Below are 17,815 nucleotides of genomic sequence, written 5' to 3' on the forward strand. Positions count from 1 at the left end.
CTGCCTCTGTCCTCACATTGCTTTCTTCTTTGTGTCCTCCCTTCTTCCAGGGACAGCAGTCACTGGATGTAAGGCCCACCCTAAATCCAGAATGATTTCCTCTCAAGGCCCAAATTTCACCTCAAGGCCCATATAAGGTCACATTCTGAGGTTCTGGGTGGACACGAATTTTGGGGAGACACAATTCAACCCATACAAGTATGTTTAAGGATCATTTCCACTTATAAAAATTGTAATTAAGAATATAAATTCTACAGTTAGACTGCATAGGTCTAGGCCCTCCCCTACCCATACTGGATGTGTGGTTTTGGTTATGTTTGCAATTATACCCAATTTCAGTTTCTGCAAAAGCGAGATGAGGATTATAATAATATTTACCTTAAAGAGTCTCTACATGGATTAAAAGGGATAATCCTTATAAAGGGCTTAGTATACTCTGGTTAATAATCAATCAATAAATGTTGGCTTCCTCTTTTATTTTTTTTCTTTTTATAGGGCAGGTTTCTCTGCTTGGAAAACTCACTAGTCCTCCTACTTCTTACCTAACTCCTAAAGATTTGCATCTCAGTTTAGGTGTCACTTCCTTAGCGAGACATTCTCTGAAAGCCTCAAGAAAATCTAAAAGTTCTTTTTATCTCTCTTTTCAGTCCTTATCACAACCGTATAATGATTGATTAATTATTGCAAACAAATAATAATTGAATGCACTTTAGGTAATTGACATTTAATATCTGGATCTCTATAAAGCTATATATTCCACAGGGACACGAACTCTGTTTAGTTTGATAAGGATGCGGATTGCCTGGGATTGAACCCTAGCTCCTTCACCCTTCCTCCTTGATCCTTAATCTGCTCAAGTCTCACTTTTCTCATATGAGATGGCTATAATAACATTATTTACCTCAAGCAATTGTTATGAGGATTAAAAGAGATCTTGTACATAAAACATACAGCTCACAGTGCCAGGTACATTTTAAGTGCTTAAAAATTGCTAATTAATATTAATATATTTTTAGTCTCTGGCATCTAGTTGGTTAAATGAATGAATGAGCCGGGTAATTGGCCAAATCTAGGAATATAAACTGTGTCACAGAACAGTGCGGCTACTCCATAGGTTCCAGGGACCTCGTCCTCGTCAATGATTTTCTCTAACCAAAGGTGCTAGCAAGCCCAAGGGAAGAGCTGCCTGACACCCCTGCCCTCAAATAATTTCCTCTATTATAACCTTTACAATCCCATTTAGAACCAGAATTTAAGAAAGAAGAAGAAGGTTCAGAGAATTCAATTTGTTGCTCGCCCTGGGGTGGTCATTTGGAGATGGAGAAAGACTTCCTGGAGGGCAGTGATAAAGGTCAGGCTGCCTCTGGCTCCTGAACGGTTGAAGTGTGACTTTGGGCAGCAGTGCCTTCATGGGAGGAGGGATAGGAACTCGTCAGGACTGTGCAGCTTTTAAAGTGCTTCCCTACGGTCAGGGGAAAGAACAATGTTGCATGAACATAAACGGCCAGCTTTGAAATGCAAAAGAAAATTGTTCACTACCCTAAGAATCACTTGGTGTTGGGGAACAAACGTGACCGTGGAAGAGCACGCGGCGCTGACGCGCGGCCTTCACCGCAGCAGTGACGATTTTGCCGCACGGCTTGGACATCAGACTGACCCGGTTTAAAACTCTGGTGGAAATGTCAGTTCTATTTTCAAGTGAGTCATGAATCACGTAGGTTTTAACTCCACTTTTGGGGGCTGACGGAATTCCTCAGTCCTCAACTCCCAGTAATTGTGACTTAGTATGTCTAGGGTGGGTCAAGGAATCTAAGTTTAAAATATCAGGAGGTTTTAAAAAATCTGAGGCAGTTCCAATGCTGATGATCTGCAGACTTTATCTTGAATCATAATAATAATAATAGAAAGCAAGAAAACTACTGCTGCAGGCAACACTTAGCGCTGATATAGAACAGGGTATATACACCTTTACATGTGTCCTTGCGAGACATGGCTAGTCGATTTCTCCAGTGCGAGTTCCAACTCATTTCTCCCTGTGGCCTTCTCCTAAAGGGCCCCTGTCTCCCCTGCAGCTATAGTTAGCAACCTGACCCAGTTCTGGCTTCTGAGAAATCTAATCTGTTCAGTGATAGAACAGAAAGGCACAGGGACAAACAGATTGCCACTGCTCCCTCACCCTTTGAAGCAGACATTTACCATATTTATGACTGCTCATTTTCTTTTGAATTGCCTGATGTAGAAGTTAGGATCTCATAACCGGATAGGCGCACAGTCAAAGCCCCAGAATGGTCTGAAAGGGAGCACTGTTGGGAAACAGGGGCTGTGTGGAGTTGCCATTTGTTACCATAGATTGTTGATGGTTGAGGGATCCGAATTTTGGTATCATCAGCAGCAGTGATGGCTGCTTCATAGTCGTAAGGTGACCTACTCAGCCTGGTTTGCCCAGGGCTTTCAGTTTGCCACTGAAAGTCTTGTGTCCCCAGAAACCTGCTCAGTACCAGACAAGCCTAGACAGTTAGTTACCATGTGGCTAGGGCCGCACTATCGATGTAAGTTAAGTAGTAAACCGAGTTCCTGGAATTTTGTGCTAAGCACTGGCTAAAGCTTCTGGTGTGTTTTGAGATTTTCTCCTGGAAGCTGAACGGAGGGTCTTTTCTCTCACCCTTCCAATGGCTTCACAAGCTGCAGTGCTTCCAGCCCACATCTCCCTTCCCCCTGGAATCTTCCTGCTGCAAGGGCACAGGAGATGCAGACATCTTGTTCCCACATACGAAGAAGCCCTGCTCTCTCAGGATCCATGATCCATCAGAGACTCACCAAAGATACTTTCTGCTGATGTACTGAAGTTGTACCTCTTGATATCTGGAAGCTGAAGCCAACCTTACCATAGACGCTGTTAGTATCTTTGCTTCCCCTCACCTTGCTTTATCTAGCATGTTGCCTTTCACTTTCACAATGTTTGTGAGAATAAAAAATGAATCATTTCTGACTTAGTATGCCAACATATATCATAAATCTTCCAGGCTAGCCTTTACAGATCGTTTGCACTCCAACTAAAATCCCCAACTATGTAGACTACTTTTTTTTAGCAGATAGCTAATTCATTTCACTTTTGAGCAGGTTTAAAAAAGGAACATTGGCTCCATTGTTTCATATTTAAGAAGTTACTATAACTCTCTGAGCTTCAATTTTTTAACATGTAATATAGAGATAACAATCCCTAGTTTACAAAACTGTGTTGACAGATAAAAGAAATAGTACATAATATGTAAAGTGCTTAATTTAACATAGTGCCTAGCACATAACCAAATGCTGTTTCCCCACCTTCTGATCTCCATTATCCCAGCACTGACATTTCTAAGAAAAGCTAGGTTTTGAAAGAGTAAGAGTGTGGGTTTACAAGTAGTCTTAGAAAATTTTGAGACAAATAGAGTAGCAATAAAAGATTCAAAAGTTCTGAGCCCAGGGACAAAGAAAGTTTCTAGGGATAAGAGGTGCCATCCCTTAAAGTAACCTGTTCTACCAGAAGATATAGTATTGTAACTGTATTACCGATTCTTATTCTTCAGGAATCCCTCCAATAAAAATACGTGGCAGTGGGCACAGAGTAGAAAATACAACATGATAATTAAGAACCAGTCTTATTTAGCCCTGAACCTAAATCCTGTTTCTGGCATTTATTAGTAATACACCTAGCTAGGTTAGTTTACTTTTGTGACTAAATTTCCTCATTAGTTTGATGGGATCATAGTATATAAAGTCTAGGAATAAAGAATAAAATGTGATGTTTAATGGTAAGCACACAATAAATGATAATTATATTTCATTCATTCAATAAAATGTTTTGATGACCTTAACAAATGTTGATGCATGAAGGCATGTAAAGCGCAGCCATGTAATTGTCTCCTGAACACAGTCATGTTTTCCGGAGGGTAACGTGTGGATGAAAGCAGACTTTTGCTCTTTACGCACCAATTTCGTGGCACTGTCACCACCAAATCGCTACTTTGTGAGAACCACAAAAGTCTACTATAGAGACCAAGACAAATTGTGATACTTTCTAGTTCTGTAGAATTTTTCATCCATCTACATTATCCTTATTATTGTTTTGGTTAGTTAGAAGTACCAATTTAAGAATCAGAAACAGGTTTGAACCCCAGCTCTACCAAACACTAGTGAGGAGACCTATGGCTAGATAGTCATTGCTTCATGAAATAAATGGTATAATATCTTTTTTTGTTTTGTTTTGTTTTTTACTTTAGTTCATGCCAGTGACACATAATTTATAGATGTCACCCATTTTAAGTTGAGGTGGATGAATTCTGAAAAATACCCATGTAACCACAGCCACAATCAAGAGTAGAACATTTCCTTCACCCCTAAACCTTTCCTTATGCCTTTTTCCTGTTGGTCCCATCTCCACACCTAGCCCTAGGCAACTGCTGATTCTGTTCTAGAATTTCATATCATTGGAATCATGCAATATGTACTAGGATATGACTTCTTTCACTCAGAATAATATTTTTGATATTTTTCCATCTTGTTATAAATGTCATTAATTCCTTTTTATTCATTCCATTGTATGTAGATGCCACAGTTGGTTTATCCAGTAATAGTTAATGGACCTTGAAGTTTATAGTTTTGAGTTTTAAATATTTGAGTTAGTCCTTGAAGTGTATATATTTTTTATTTTCTTGGGATTGCTAGGTCACATGGCAAATATCTGTTTAACTTTATAACAGACTACCAATCTGTTTTCCAAACAACAAGTAATTGTACCATTTTATATTCCCACCAGCCACATATGCGAGTTTCAGTGGCTCTATCCTTGCTAACCCTTGGTAGTGGTAGCATTTTTTTTTTTAATTAATTTTTATTAGCCATTTCTAGAGAGTGGGCAATCGTATCATATTGTGGTTTTAATTTGTATTTCCCTGATTACTAATGATTGGGAGTACATTTTCAAGGGTTTATTGGCTGTTTTACACCACAAATGCAGGCTTACCTCTCCTTTTTCTCTCCTTTCTTAGATATTAGTTTTATATGGTCAAAAGTCTCCTTCATAATTTTCTAGTACTTTCAATGGATAAAACAAACTTTTAGCCCATCTTTTATAGTTGTTTTGGGGGTTTCAATAACCTAAACAAAACCCAGGCTATTAGTACTGGAAGTGTGTTTTTGTTTCTGATTATAAAGGGAATGAGTCTAATGTTGCACTGAGAATAATGTTTTCTGTTTTCCATTAATTTCTCCTAAATTTGATTTTTCCTTCCTTTTACTTTTTATTTACATTGCTGCTAACTTTTGACACTTAATCTGTTTTTTCTTTGTTCTCTTTAATAGCTTAATTAAAGGCTATACATTTCCCCTAAAAACAACCCACAAGAAGTATTGGATGCACCCACAAAATTCGAGCTAGACAGTATATTTAGTAGCATGTAATTAAAATTATTTTCTAAACTCCATGTTTACTTTGGTACATGTTATTTCAATTGCAATATAATTTTCCTAGTTATCTTTTTATTATTGTTTTCTACTTTCATTTGATTGTGGACAATTATCTGATTGATTTTGATCCTTTGAAATTTTTTTTTTTTTTTTAATGGCCTGGTATTTGGTCAGATTTTGTAAATGTTTAGAATGTGCTTGCAAAAGAAAAATCCTATTCTTCAGTTATTGAGTACATTTTATGAAGGCAAATTAAGTCTATTTTTAAATCACATTGTACAAATGACCATAGTCCATAGTTGTTGTTTTTTTCCTATATGGTAGTTTATACTATTCCAACTTGATTAAGCTGGAGCTTCATTTCCAGAAGTCTTTTCTTTGTACGATATCTGGTTAAATTTGCAAAAAAAGCAGACGGAAGCAGCAGCTATTTCTCTCTGAAGGTTTGGAGACCAGAAATTGTGAAGGACACACACAAAGGCATCCATCCAGTGGGCTCTAGCTTGTTCTATTTTCCACTCCATGTCCAGATATATTCCTGACCAGGAGTGGCCCAAGCCCATAAGTAAAGCTTGGCTGAAAACTCACAGAAGTAGTAGCTATACAGAAGCAATAGCTTTCCATAGACTTCTTCACTAGCTTGTCTTCCTGGCCTCATGCCAGCACCTGGACATCTGTACATGCTCCAATTTGTCCACTAATGGCAGTGTTTTAGGAAAGCAGGCCCTCCAAATCTCCTTTCCAGACCTTTACCAGTTCCTTTTACAATTTCGAAAGGCCGATTTTCTAAAACAAATCCTTTATTCTATAAGAGTCATAGTTTTGCTGTCCTGATAAAATCCTATCTAAGAATCCATTTGTTCTTTTAAATACTTAGAATGTAATGTATTCACCATAATTTCCGGTCGGTGCGCACTTTTCTTAAATATATTGATAAAAGCAAGTATCTTCTCATCCCTTTAAAAAATATAAGTAGAAACTACGGTTCTAGGACTCTTAAGGCATAAGATTTCAATTACTTCAGCATGCTGCAGGAATAGAGGGGTTTTACGAATTTGGAAATCCTGAGTCTGTGTGACTTGACATACTTCCCTAATGGGTTGGAATGGTAAATGAACATTTGAGAGTTATTACAAAAAATGCTTTAGGCTAAGGAATTTGGCATTTTTATGAAATTCTTGTCAATCTTAAAACCCCAAAGTTAACTTTGAAGATATTTTTAAAGCTCCTCTCCCAGAGGCTCTGTTCTTAGAGATCTAGGATGGGACCAAAGGACGTGCATTTCTCACAAGTAGCCCAGATTATTCCAACAAAGATAGTCATGGACTTCTTTTTGAGAAAGATGGCACTAGAAAAAAATTCAGAAAATATCTCAACATACTATTTGTCTCCTTCGGCCTTTCTATTCACCTATATCACCTCCCAAATTAGAAAAAATAAAGAGGAAAAACAACAAAAACTATCACCATCTCCAATTTTTCTGGACCAGCCAACCTCTTATTTCAAGGAATTCGCATCTCTGAATGTGACAAACGTGTAACTTTGTGATTAAACATGTTATATGTAATATACTTTAATATTACTAAACAAAACATGATTTAAAAACCTTTTAGAGCACTCAAATTCAGAAAAATTATATCAACTTTTACAAAATGAACAAGTTGAATTCATGTCAAAATATAGTTTATAATTAAGTATTATATTATTCACTGCATGAATTTGAATCTCTTGAGATTTATGTTAACAGCAACTTTCTCTCCATACCTGGGCATAGCCACCTCCTCATCCATGGGCATGCACACATGCACAATTTTAAGAAAGAAAAAAAAGAAAAAGCAGAACTTATATTCTTGGTTAACAGCATGGCATATAATCACTCATAGGAAAGACATACTTAGTCAGATATTTTTGGGGGATGAAAGCAGGTATCTCACACACACTGAACTACACTATTCTTTTTAATAGTCTCATGAATTTTTACATAATGCTTGAATAACTGACGTACTTTAATTATTACACATAAAGTAGAAGAGTAATAATTTGTCTGGAAAAGGTTTAATGTAACACTTATAGTGAATCATGGTAGCAGACCAATGGTACTTCTTGCAATGCTATTTTCCTTAAAACATTATTTGATAAGATAACAACTATTGCTAATTAAAAACAACTAGGAGAGAATTTTTTTCAAAACAATAAACTCCTCTTTTGAATGAGTAGTACGAATTCCTCACACCGAACGGAATTCAATCAACAGAGATCTAGGGCTACGCATTACATCTGACACTATAAAATCACTTTAGAATCAGTTTTACTTTCAATACAACAGTTTCCAACATGAAATTTCTTTGGCATTTCTCTCACCTTCATTAGATGGCTTAGGAAAGACATTCCTCTCGCCCCTCCCCACAGCTGCTCCACACCGCCTCCCAACACCTCTCTCCTGATGGAAACCTGTGGAGGTTCATAAGAAGAGAACTCAATCTTATCTCCTTTTCCCACCGTCCTTCTTCTTATTATCATCTTCTTTCCTTCTTCTCCTTGATAACTTGCTTAACAACTTAGATAAAAGAAGAATGTTAAATCCAGGAGGAGTCATGACATACAGCAAAAATAAGACAGCATTCCATTTAATTAAGATATTCCCTTCTTGATGGATTCCTCTACAATAAAGGTTTTGAAGTAGATTCTGCTTCTTGTGTTCAAAGAAAAACTGATGAAGGCAAGGACTGGAGATGACATTTGAAAAGCATTAGATATTTTTCAGCTTTTGCTCTTAAAATTATTTCAAAGAAATCTCAAATGCTTCCTGGAACATTTCCGAAAAAAAACAAAAAAAGTAACTATTGGTTTGATCGGATGATAAAAACATCTGCCATGCTTACATTTGGTAGTCAGGTGCTCTTAATTCAGCCCTCCCATAATAAACAATGGGTTTAATTAGATAAGACAAATCTGAGTCGATTTGGCTTCAGATTTTGGCTAGCAAGCTTTTGGGTAAGTGATGAATACCTGCATTTCATTTTAAAATCTGTGAAATAAGGAGAAAGTTCTTGGTAGAAAATTGAAACATGAATACAAAGTATTTATTGATATATTAAAAGGAAAACATCTACCAGTCATGGGAACTGTTAACTGATCTTAAAACAATTTCCTCCTTGTTTTTCATACATCCTAGAAATCCAACACTTGAGTTGGTTTAAGATTGACATGTACAGACAACTGTGACATAAATATGTCTCTACTTTCTTAAAATCTATCTCTATAAATACTGGTAGGCCATAAAAATTAAAAGCTATAAGAAACCAATTTCCACACTCTTATTTTTATTAGCACCCAGGAAGGAAGCAATATGAGCTGTGCACAATGAACAACATTTTACTAACACAGAATTTGAGTTTAACAATCCAAAACTACTGCATCTGTGGCTTATTTCATAGTAATGCTGACTAGTTTTCCCCCCCCAAAAAATATATATCTCCTTCACATGTGAAATCATGCTTAAATAATAAGATCATTTCAAATTATACAAAAATGTTCATAAGATCTACCCAGTGGATTACAAATTATTACTGCCAATATTGGGGAAACTGTTTCATGGTTTTATAATATTCTTGATCCTCAGTTCTAAGTGCTTCGTATTGATTATTAATTGATACCACCTGCCATATACTTAATACTGGCAATTCCACAGTAACATATTAGCATCAAATAATGAAATGCTACTTTAAAAAAAAAAATTTGTGGTAAAGTTTCTTCTTTCATGCACAACTAAAAAACACTATTCCTTGGAACTGAAGTGTAATTTAAAACTACAGATTCAAATAATATATAATATAACTACATCTCTTTATAGTGTTAAAAATATATATGAAACATTTTTTTTAAGAGAAAGAACAAGAACTAGTATACATGTGCCATAGGCCTAAGTATGAAAGAAATAATTCAACAATTTGTTTTTTCCACTTAGCTAGCAAATCCATCACCTCACACTTACTTAGTCGATTCACTTTTGGTGTGACATTCTGTGCTTGATGTTAAATTGACAATTTCTCTAAATCATTTGAGATGTTACATCACATCAAATCAACAGCCAACAACACCACTTGTGTGTCAAAGGCATAGAGACAAGGCACTGAGTATTGAATGAAGAGATGAATCAGTAAGAGGATTATAAGCTCATTAAAAGATGTGAGATTGCTTTAAACAAAAAGATTGAATTTCATAAATAATTTGTACCTAACTTATACAAATAGCTAATGCTATTAACAGGTTTCATGATGCACAATAGGCACTGTAGAAGACAAATAATTTTAAAAAATAATTTAAAGATTTTTTATATTAAGGTAAATAAATTAATCAATATACATTGTCTTGCATTCCTTAACTACTAAGAGACATTTAATGCTCTATAATATCTTTCATTTATCTGAAGACCTGAAGCAATCTAATAACTTAATGCTCTTTTCCAGATAAGACAATCCAGTCTTAAAACTATTGTTACCAAAATGTTATCTTTAAAGAACTGAGTTGTTAGTCTTTTGTTGAAACCCAAACGTTCAGTCTCTTGAAAGATCAGTTCTGCATTTACCTGGAAGGACTACCTGGGATTCTGATGTAAGTTTAACTTATTCAGGACAATTTTAGAAACAAACCTTCACCATGATATTCACCCAATATTTTTAATATGTGAGTTTTCTTATGTCATTTGATTTTGGTTTTTCATTTGTATAGTCTAAAATGGCAGGAATACGGCTCATTCGGCCTCTTCACTTCTTTTATTTTTGTCCCAACCTTTTTCTTGATGGGAAAGAGATGTAAACCCACTTGAAGACCATGAAAATGTGCAGATGCCCTGGAAGGTGAGGGGATAGCCCAAGTTTAATTATAAACTGCAACATTCCATGATTTTCCAATATTGTAATTCCACATGCACTTTTAACAATCATTTCTAGAATCTCAGAAAAAAACATCTAGGGAGCAGACAAGTGGTACTCTTCCAACTTCTATCAAAGTGTACAAAAACTTTGAGTTAAAAAGAAAAAGAAGAAGAAGAAGAGGTAAAATTAACACATAGCTTCTGGCCTCTGGCCCAGGGAAAATTGTGAAGCCAGACAGGCAACCAGCTGCTTACTCATTACGTTGACTAGATTGTTGATTTAGCCAGCTGTACTTTGTTTTCCTGAATCATGACTTCCTTGACAAATTCATTAGAATCAGTTTTTAAGTTCTCTTTTAATTGGTTAAGCTCAAAGTCATGGAGAATCTTGACAGTCATTAACTTTTCTCGTTTGATTCTTTCCAGAACATCTTTTGAAACATCGGGGATCATCCAGGCCAACAAAAATTTAACTAAAAACACAATATGCTAAAGGAAACAGAAGAAATCAGAAATACTGTTAGAACTGTCAAATGTTCAGCAGAAAGTTCTTACAAATCATTTCATTCATTCAGTAAAATGTGCTCGACACAGGAGGTACAAGGAAAAGCAAAAAGACATGGTCCCTATTCTAGAAATTTCCAACAAAGACTAATCAATATTAAACAAATAAATACTAAAATATGTAATACAGAAATTCCAGTCTGGACATCATTATTAAATATGCTCTTTATCTCTGCACCTTCCTGAAAATGTAATAAAATATTTCCAAAGAAATTTACAAAAATGGTATAACTTACAAAAACAGAAAAGGGAGGAGACAGTGATAGACTCAAGCGAGTAAAGAAGCTGGCACGTAAATTTGCAATTGGTGATATGGAGATGGTACAAACCAACAGACAAAAGCCAATTTTGTTTCAGATCATCAGAAAAGTTCAGGAAATAAGGTACCAAAGACATTGAAGGCATAAGTGTTGGGGAGTTGAAAACAAGAGGATTAGTTAAAAATTTGTATAAGGAGCAGTATAATTTTCAGAACCCTTCACTCATCTGTATCCAGGTATTACTTCTCTCTAACCACATCCTGGTAGCAACCGAAATTAGAACAGAAAACTGTGGACTCAGTGACAGTAAAGACGGTGAAGGCTGGAGATGTGGCACAATACTGAAAAGAGGGCAACTAAATGAATTGCAGCATACTGAATTCTTAGATTCCTAGTCTCTTCTGCCTTGCTCAGATCTCAGAACATAGGCAGCCATGAAACAGCTCAACAGACAGGAGGATGGAGGACTGACATGTTTTTGTTTATTTATTATTATTATTTTGAATTCATCCCAGGCTCTTATTCACCATCATTCTGGGATTTCTCTTTAATTTCTCTTATATTAAATACTGTTTTTTCTGCAATCTATGTTTCTCTCATTCTTGCATAGCTTATTTTAATGAAGTATATCTTTCAGTAATTTTCTGAGGAAAATTATGGGTGGTCAGTTTTTGAGATCTCGAATTTTAAAAATTTCCCTGAAAAAATCAAAAGTTCCTGGTGCAGTTTACCAGACTGAAAGGTGATCTAAACTTCTGATGAAAAATGTGAGAATGAATGAATGATAAATTCATAAAGTGAGAGAGAGAGAGAGAGAGAGAGAGGAAAAACATGGGGAGAAATGTTACCTAAGACTGCTCTTTTTTATTATGTAGAATTATTTGAATTTTTAAATTAGTTACATGTATAACCTTGATAAAAATAAATTAAACGAAAACTGATTGGAATTTGTGCATATTTGCATTAGACTTGTCCAGTACTGGGCTTTACTGTAGAGTGAAAAAATGCCTTACAATGATCTCTTCTTTATTGGCCTTCATGTATTATCATTTGTAGCACTCAAATGTAACTTAGTCAAGTACCACCTGTGTATTCACTCTTTTATTGCATGTGTTATGTCCATAATTGTATTAGATATTCCACAAAAGAGAAAACATAGTTGATAGAGCAGAGGCTTGAGAGGGAGATATCGGGCATTAAAACTCAGGTCTAATATTAACTGATTATCATTAACAAAATATCTAGTTTGGCTGAGTCTCAGATTTATTTTTCAAGGGTGAATAATAAAGTTTAACTTACAGATTATTATTATAGCCTCTGGAACTAGTATGTAATAGGTATTCAGTAAAATCAGTGGGTGTTCTGCCCTTTTCCTAATCTCAAGGGAGGAAGCCATATTTTTTCTTTTGTCACCTTGATATCTTCAGCAATAGTAAGTGAAAAATAGGCAATCCATTGTACTGAGAACATCCCTAAATTACTTTTTATGACAATAAATACTTCTGTCAAAACAATTCGAGATAATGTTAATTTTCTGCTGAGCAGATATCTTTAGAAATATATGACTAAAAGGAGACAAACTGGAATAAAAGTTAAGAAAGGCTTACCTCCATAACTATGATAAAGGTCATCTTTGCAGCAAGGACGTGCCAGAACTGCATGTTATGAAAGTATTTATGATCATGATCAGGAGGATATCTATAATCTCTATACCTAAAAAATAGAAATGAAAAAAATTAGCTATGGTTTCAAACAGAGAAACATAGCATACATTCTTATTGTTCCTCTTAAGAGACCCTATTAATTGACCACAAAAGCCAAGTCATAGTAAAACAATTGCTACTTTTCTTGTACAGATAAAAATCATGGGCAAATATTGCTTATGTATAGTATAGATGTAGCAGAAGACATACATGAACTCCTCTTCTACCCTTCAAAGACAAATTTTGCCATCTCCATTCCCTTTCTTCCTACTTCCTACTCCTTAAAGTTGATTCAAAAAAATAAAAAAAATAAAAAATAATAAGTAAAGTTGGTTCTGTTCATCACTCCATTGAAACCAACTGTCTCCTGTCATTAAATTGAAGGAATATTTTAATTTGCATCTTATTTGATCTTTCAAGAATAGAAACTGACATTGTTGACCATTTCTATTTTCTTGAAACTCTGTTTTCTCTTGGCTTATCTGACACTGCTTTGTTTTCATTTTCCTTACTATCCTTCTGGAGTTTTCTTAGTGCTCAACTTTGTGATCTCATTGTTTTCTACAAAGTTGCTAGACAATGATGTTCCTCAAAGTTTTAGTCTGCCAGTGAGGGAGTGATGGCATCAAGAAATCTGACTCAAGTGACTATGCTCTTAAAGATTATGCTATGATTCCTCTGTATGCAAATATAGAATATAACAATGCTCGGTCTACCCGTGTTGCAACATTTTGCTGTTTCTTTGTTGGAATCCCAGATGAAGCAGTTGGTTTAAGATTTAAGTTAAAGAGCATTGGTGTTCTTTCTATCTATCTATCTATCTATCTATCTATCTATCTATCTATCTATCATCTATCCACCTATCTATCAATAAAATAAAATAATTATATACATATTATATAAAGAGTATATATATATATAATCTTTAAATTCTTCAATAAAAAGATCCTCACAATACATGAGACACTAAATATGGAAACAGTAGGTTCACAGATTCAATTTCACACTCCTTGCATAGAAGAAACGCTTTAAGTGGGGTGGATGGTGAAGTAATCATATTTTTATTTCTTTCTTACTCTCTCATTTTTTTGGTTAAATTCACGTAAGTTAAATGCACATATAATACGATCATGCTGCATGATCTGTAGATATTATCTATCACTTGAGATTAAGGGGCATTTATTGGTGAGAAATCTTTCAAATAAATTTAGGAAATAAAAAATAATTTGAAATTGACATTATCTTTACCCATAATATTCTCTTACTTTGGGACATTCTACTTTTCCAATTTAGAATCATACAATGTGTGAATTCTAGAATTGACACACTTTATTTATCTAGAATTTTTACTGTCCCAAGTAAATCCTTTACATTGCAAAGCATGGCAGAAATAGAAAACATAAGGAATACATTTAAAGGACAAAATTAAAACTTAAGAAAACAAGAAGAAACCTGCAAGTGGTGAAGTCTCGTTTTTCCGAAGGCGCTGTGTGGTTTGGAAAATCAGCTATCAGGAATATTGACAAACTGTTATTTACATATCCTTTCAGAGGCTTAACAGCATTTGTTGAGTAGGCATAGTAGTAAACTAAACGGGGAACGATGTCCGATGTAAATGCAACAATAAAAGCCTAAAGGACAAAGCAAGAGACAGATCATGAGCTAACAATCTAGCTTTAAAAAATGTCCTATTTGTACATCTCTCAGTTCCGTGTGCCATGTGGATGCAAAATGAATAAAATGCTGTTACAAATCATGTTAATACATGAAGTAGCTCATTTATAGTATATGACTAGTATTCTGAGATTTCATAACTAAAAAGTGACTAAGTTGAAAATTGAACCTAAGTGCATCTGTCTCCAAAAATCATGCTCTTTCCACCATGCTTTCTATTTCTTATACTTCTTAATGTTTCATAGCATAGTTCTACTGTCCTTAACCAAATTCACTTGCCTGGACCAACCCCATAAGTTAGGACAGTGTGAGTGTGAGTGAGTGAGTGAGTGAGTGAGTGAGTGAGTGAGTGAGTGTGTGTGTGTGTGTGTGTGTGTGTGTGTGTGAGAGAGAGAGAGAGTGTGTGTAGGAGGTTGGTAGGGAGGGAACAGAGAGATAGAAGACCATGAGCTGGTAAATTTCTCACAGCGCAGTACAATTAATTTCAGTATTTGATTTAATAGAAATGCCACTTTCCCATCTTTTCCTAAGCTACAAATATCATAAACAACATGTTTCCTTGAGGTTAGATAAGTCGATTTAAAACCATCTGGCTTTGCCATCTATATTTTTACTGGCAGATTTTAAAAAACTTTAATATTACTTCTATAGGTACTGGTTCATTTAGGTTTTCTATCAATAAATTTGGCAGTTTTTCTTTTCTAAAAAAGTGACAATTTCAAATATATTTTAAAATTTATTGGCATAAATATGTACATAGCAGTCCTTCAATTTTCTCACCTGTACCTTGTAACTTTTTTCTTGTTTGGTATTTTCAGAGTTCGCTTATGTTATTTTTCTTTTCAGTAAGCCAACTTTTGATTTACTAAGCAACTATATTGCCTTTTCTTTGTTTTTTTTTTTTAATTTGATTATTCCTGATTATATCTTTATTAATTCTCTTACTACTTTCTATTACTTCTGCATTTTCCCTTAGTTTTAAGTTAAATGCTGAGCTCATGTTTTCCAGTCTTCTTTCTTAATAATAACAGCATTTATTGCTATAAATTTCCTGTACCTATGATTTTAGCTGATTCCTAGAATTTTTCATTTTAATAAAGTACTCTATAATTTTAATTTTGTTTCCTCTTTACATAATAAAGTGGACTTAAAAGAGTGATTTTTAAGTGGTTATTTGTTCTTTTTGACTATCTTATTACCAACTTTACATATTATTACTGTAGGTGAATATGCATTGTAAAATTTCTGCTTTGGGGAATGTAGTTTTATTTTCATTTCTCAGTAAGTGCTCCATAGAGATAACGTAAATGTCGTTGTATTCTCTGTAGCATACGACTTTACATATAACCAAGTTTTAATTGTATTATGCAAATCCTTTATACCATAACTTGTTTCCTGTCTACTTTGTCACATGCTATGAAATTGTATCATGGAATTTCAATGAGAGTGATTTTACAGTTTTCTTTGTATTTCTAAGAGTTTACATATCACAGATTTCTCTATATTGTTTAGTGCATAAAAGTTGAGGGATGTTTTATCTTTATAGACTGTCACCCTGACGAAATCAATGTAAAGAAAGGTTGAGTTAAGCACTGTTCACATCCCCCCTTTCTCAAGAAAACAAAATAAAATACAGTCACCCCACTGAAACAGGTCCACTTACATTAGTTGCAACAGAAAGGACAGCCATTCCATAAAGAATGTCTTGCCAAACACCTATGCTATGGGCTTTAGCAGCTACGGGTCTCCTGTACTGCGTAGTAAGTTTCCAGGCATCCACTCGGATCTCTATAACATTATTGAAGAGAGCAAGAAGAGGAGCCAAAGGAAAAGAGGCCACAAATAATGTAACAAATCCAAATTGGATAACTGTAGGGAAAAAAGAAAAATTCGTGAACTCATTATTGTGGAGAGGAAAAGGGAGAACACTCTGCCTAACTCCTGCCACTTCCTTCATTTTGGAAGGATCTACACCAGCAAAACACTCCAGGCCTCTTTCTATCTGCCCACTTCCTCCTCCCCATAAGAAGCATAGTGACTTATCTGCTTACTAGAATAGGAAGGAGAAACAGGGCATGTATAGCTCAATTCTGCCCTTACTGTTTCTTTTGATATCTGCTGTCTAAGTATCTACTCTTGTTAGATAAGACAGACTTAAAACATAGTCTTTTATTATAGGCTATGTTTAGGTCTATACTTCTCTACCTTTTACTGTGGTATTGCCATATTAGTAATGAAGTTTTTCTACCTTGCTTAACTATCTACCTTTTGAGATCATGAAGAATTACTGATTCATTTGTGTGTTTCCAATGGCCATCATGTGCTGGGTATATAAAAGTACTCAACAACAAGCCTATGAACGAATGCATTATTTAAGATTTGAAAAAGCTAACAGATGAAAAGGAAGTGCAAAACAAGATATTCAGAATAAACCAGAAAATGAATCATCTAAAGCATCAGAAATAAAAATAAATTACATGTGGGCAAAAGAGGGTAAAAGAAAGATACATTTTCTGGAACACAATATTTGTAAAGGTCCTGATCCTCTGTACTAACTTGACAATTTCCTAAATAAGTTTTATTCTCTTCCCTCATTAAGACTTAACATCTGTGTAAGCTGGCTTCTCTCTCCATTTTTATTCTTTTGTTTCCAATTATGCTTGGGATAGAAGAATCCATGCAACTAGCAGTCTGGGCTTCCCACATGAGTGAAGAAAAATAATAAGATATACATGAATGGCTTTCCACTGAAAGAAGAAAGAATCTTCCCTTGGTCCTTTATTTTTAGATGAATCTTGAGTGTTTCTAGATATCAGCTTTTCTCATAAAAATCAGCCTATCATATACTAAGCCAAGTGAACAAATTACCTCTTTTCTTCCCTTCTCCACTGAGCCAAGAGATAAAAAATTAAGAGGAAATATGTAGAAAGAGCTTGAATTTTCCAGGTTCAAATTCTAGTTCTTTATTTACCAAAAAACTTTGTGGCCCATGGCAAATTAATTAACCTATCCACATTTCAGTATCCTCTAAAATAAAATGCAGTGAATAATGACTAGTTTATAGAATGTTTAAAGATTACAGATAATGTATGTAAAACATCCAGAATAAGTTAACTTCGGTGTGCCTTAATAAATGGTAATCGTATAAAAACTTAATTTCATCTTTTAATTTCAGTGTTAATGTTTGATGCACTTATATACCTTCATTTGAAACTTACACAATTAAAAGTTACAGCCTTATCATCCCATAAATCAAAGACTACCTAATTTTATAGCCAGTTATATAAAAT

General features: G+C 34.8%; 1 protein-coding gene across 1 annotated transcript in view; it reads right to left on the reverse strand.

Moving 5' to 3' along the window:
* Nucleotides 1–8,509: 8,509 nt before the first annotated feature.
* The window catches only part of ANO5 (anoctamin 5), an 84,637-nt gene continuing 75,331 nt past the window's right edge, over nucleotides 8,510–17,815 (reverse strand). Inside the window, exons 19-22 of the mRNA XM_011362601.2 lie at nucleotides 16,189–16,394; nucleotides 14,304–14,482; nucleotides 12,756–12,861; nucleotides 8,510–10,813 (exon numbers count right to left, since the gene is read on the reverse strand). Of these exons, the coding sequence (XP_011360903.1) occupies nucleotides 10,592–10,813; nucleotides 12,756–12,861; nucleotides 14,304–14,482; nucleotides 16,189–16,394 (713 nt within the window). The 3' untranslated portion in view covers nucleotides 8,510–10,591. The remainder of the gene's footprint in view (nucleotides 10,814–12,755; nucleotides 12,862–14,303; nucleotides 14,483–16,188; nucleotides 16,395–17,815) is intronic.

Source organism: Pteropus vampyrus, unplaced genomic scaffold (genome assembly GCF_000151845.1).
Source record: "Pteropus vampyrus isolate Shadow unplaced genomic scaffold, Pvam_2.0 Scaffold76, whole genome shotgun sequence".
In the NCBI taxonomy this organism is placed as follows: domain Eukaryota; kingdom Metazoa; phylum Chordata; class Mammalia; order Chiroptera; family Pteropodidae; genus Pteropus; species Pteropus vampyrus.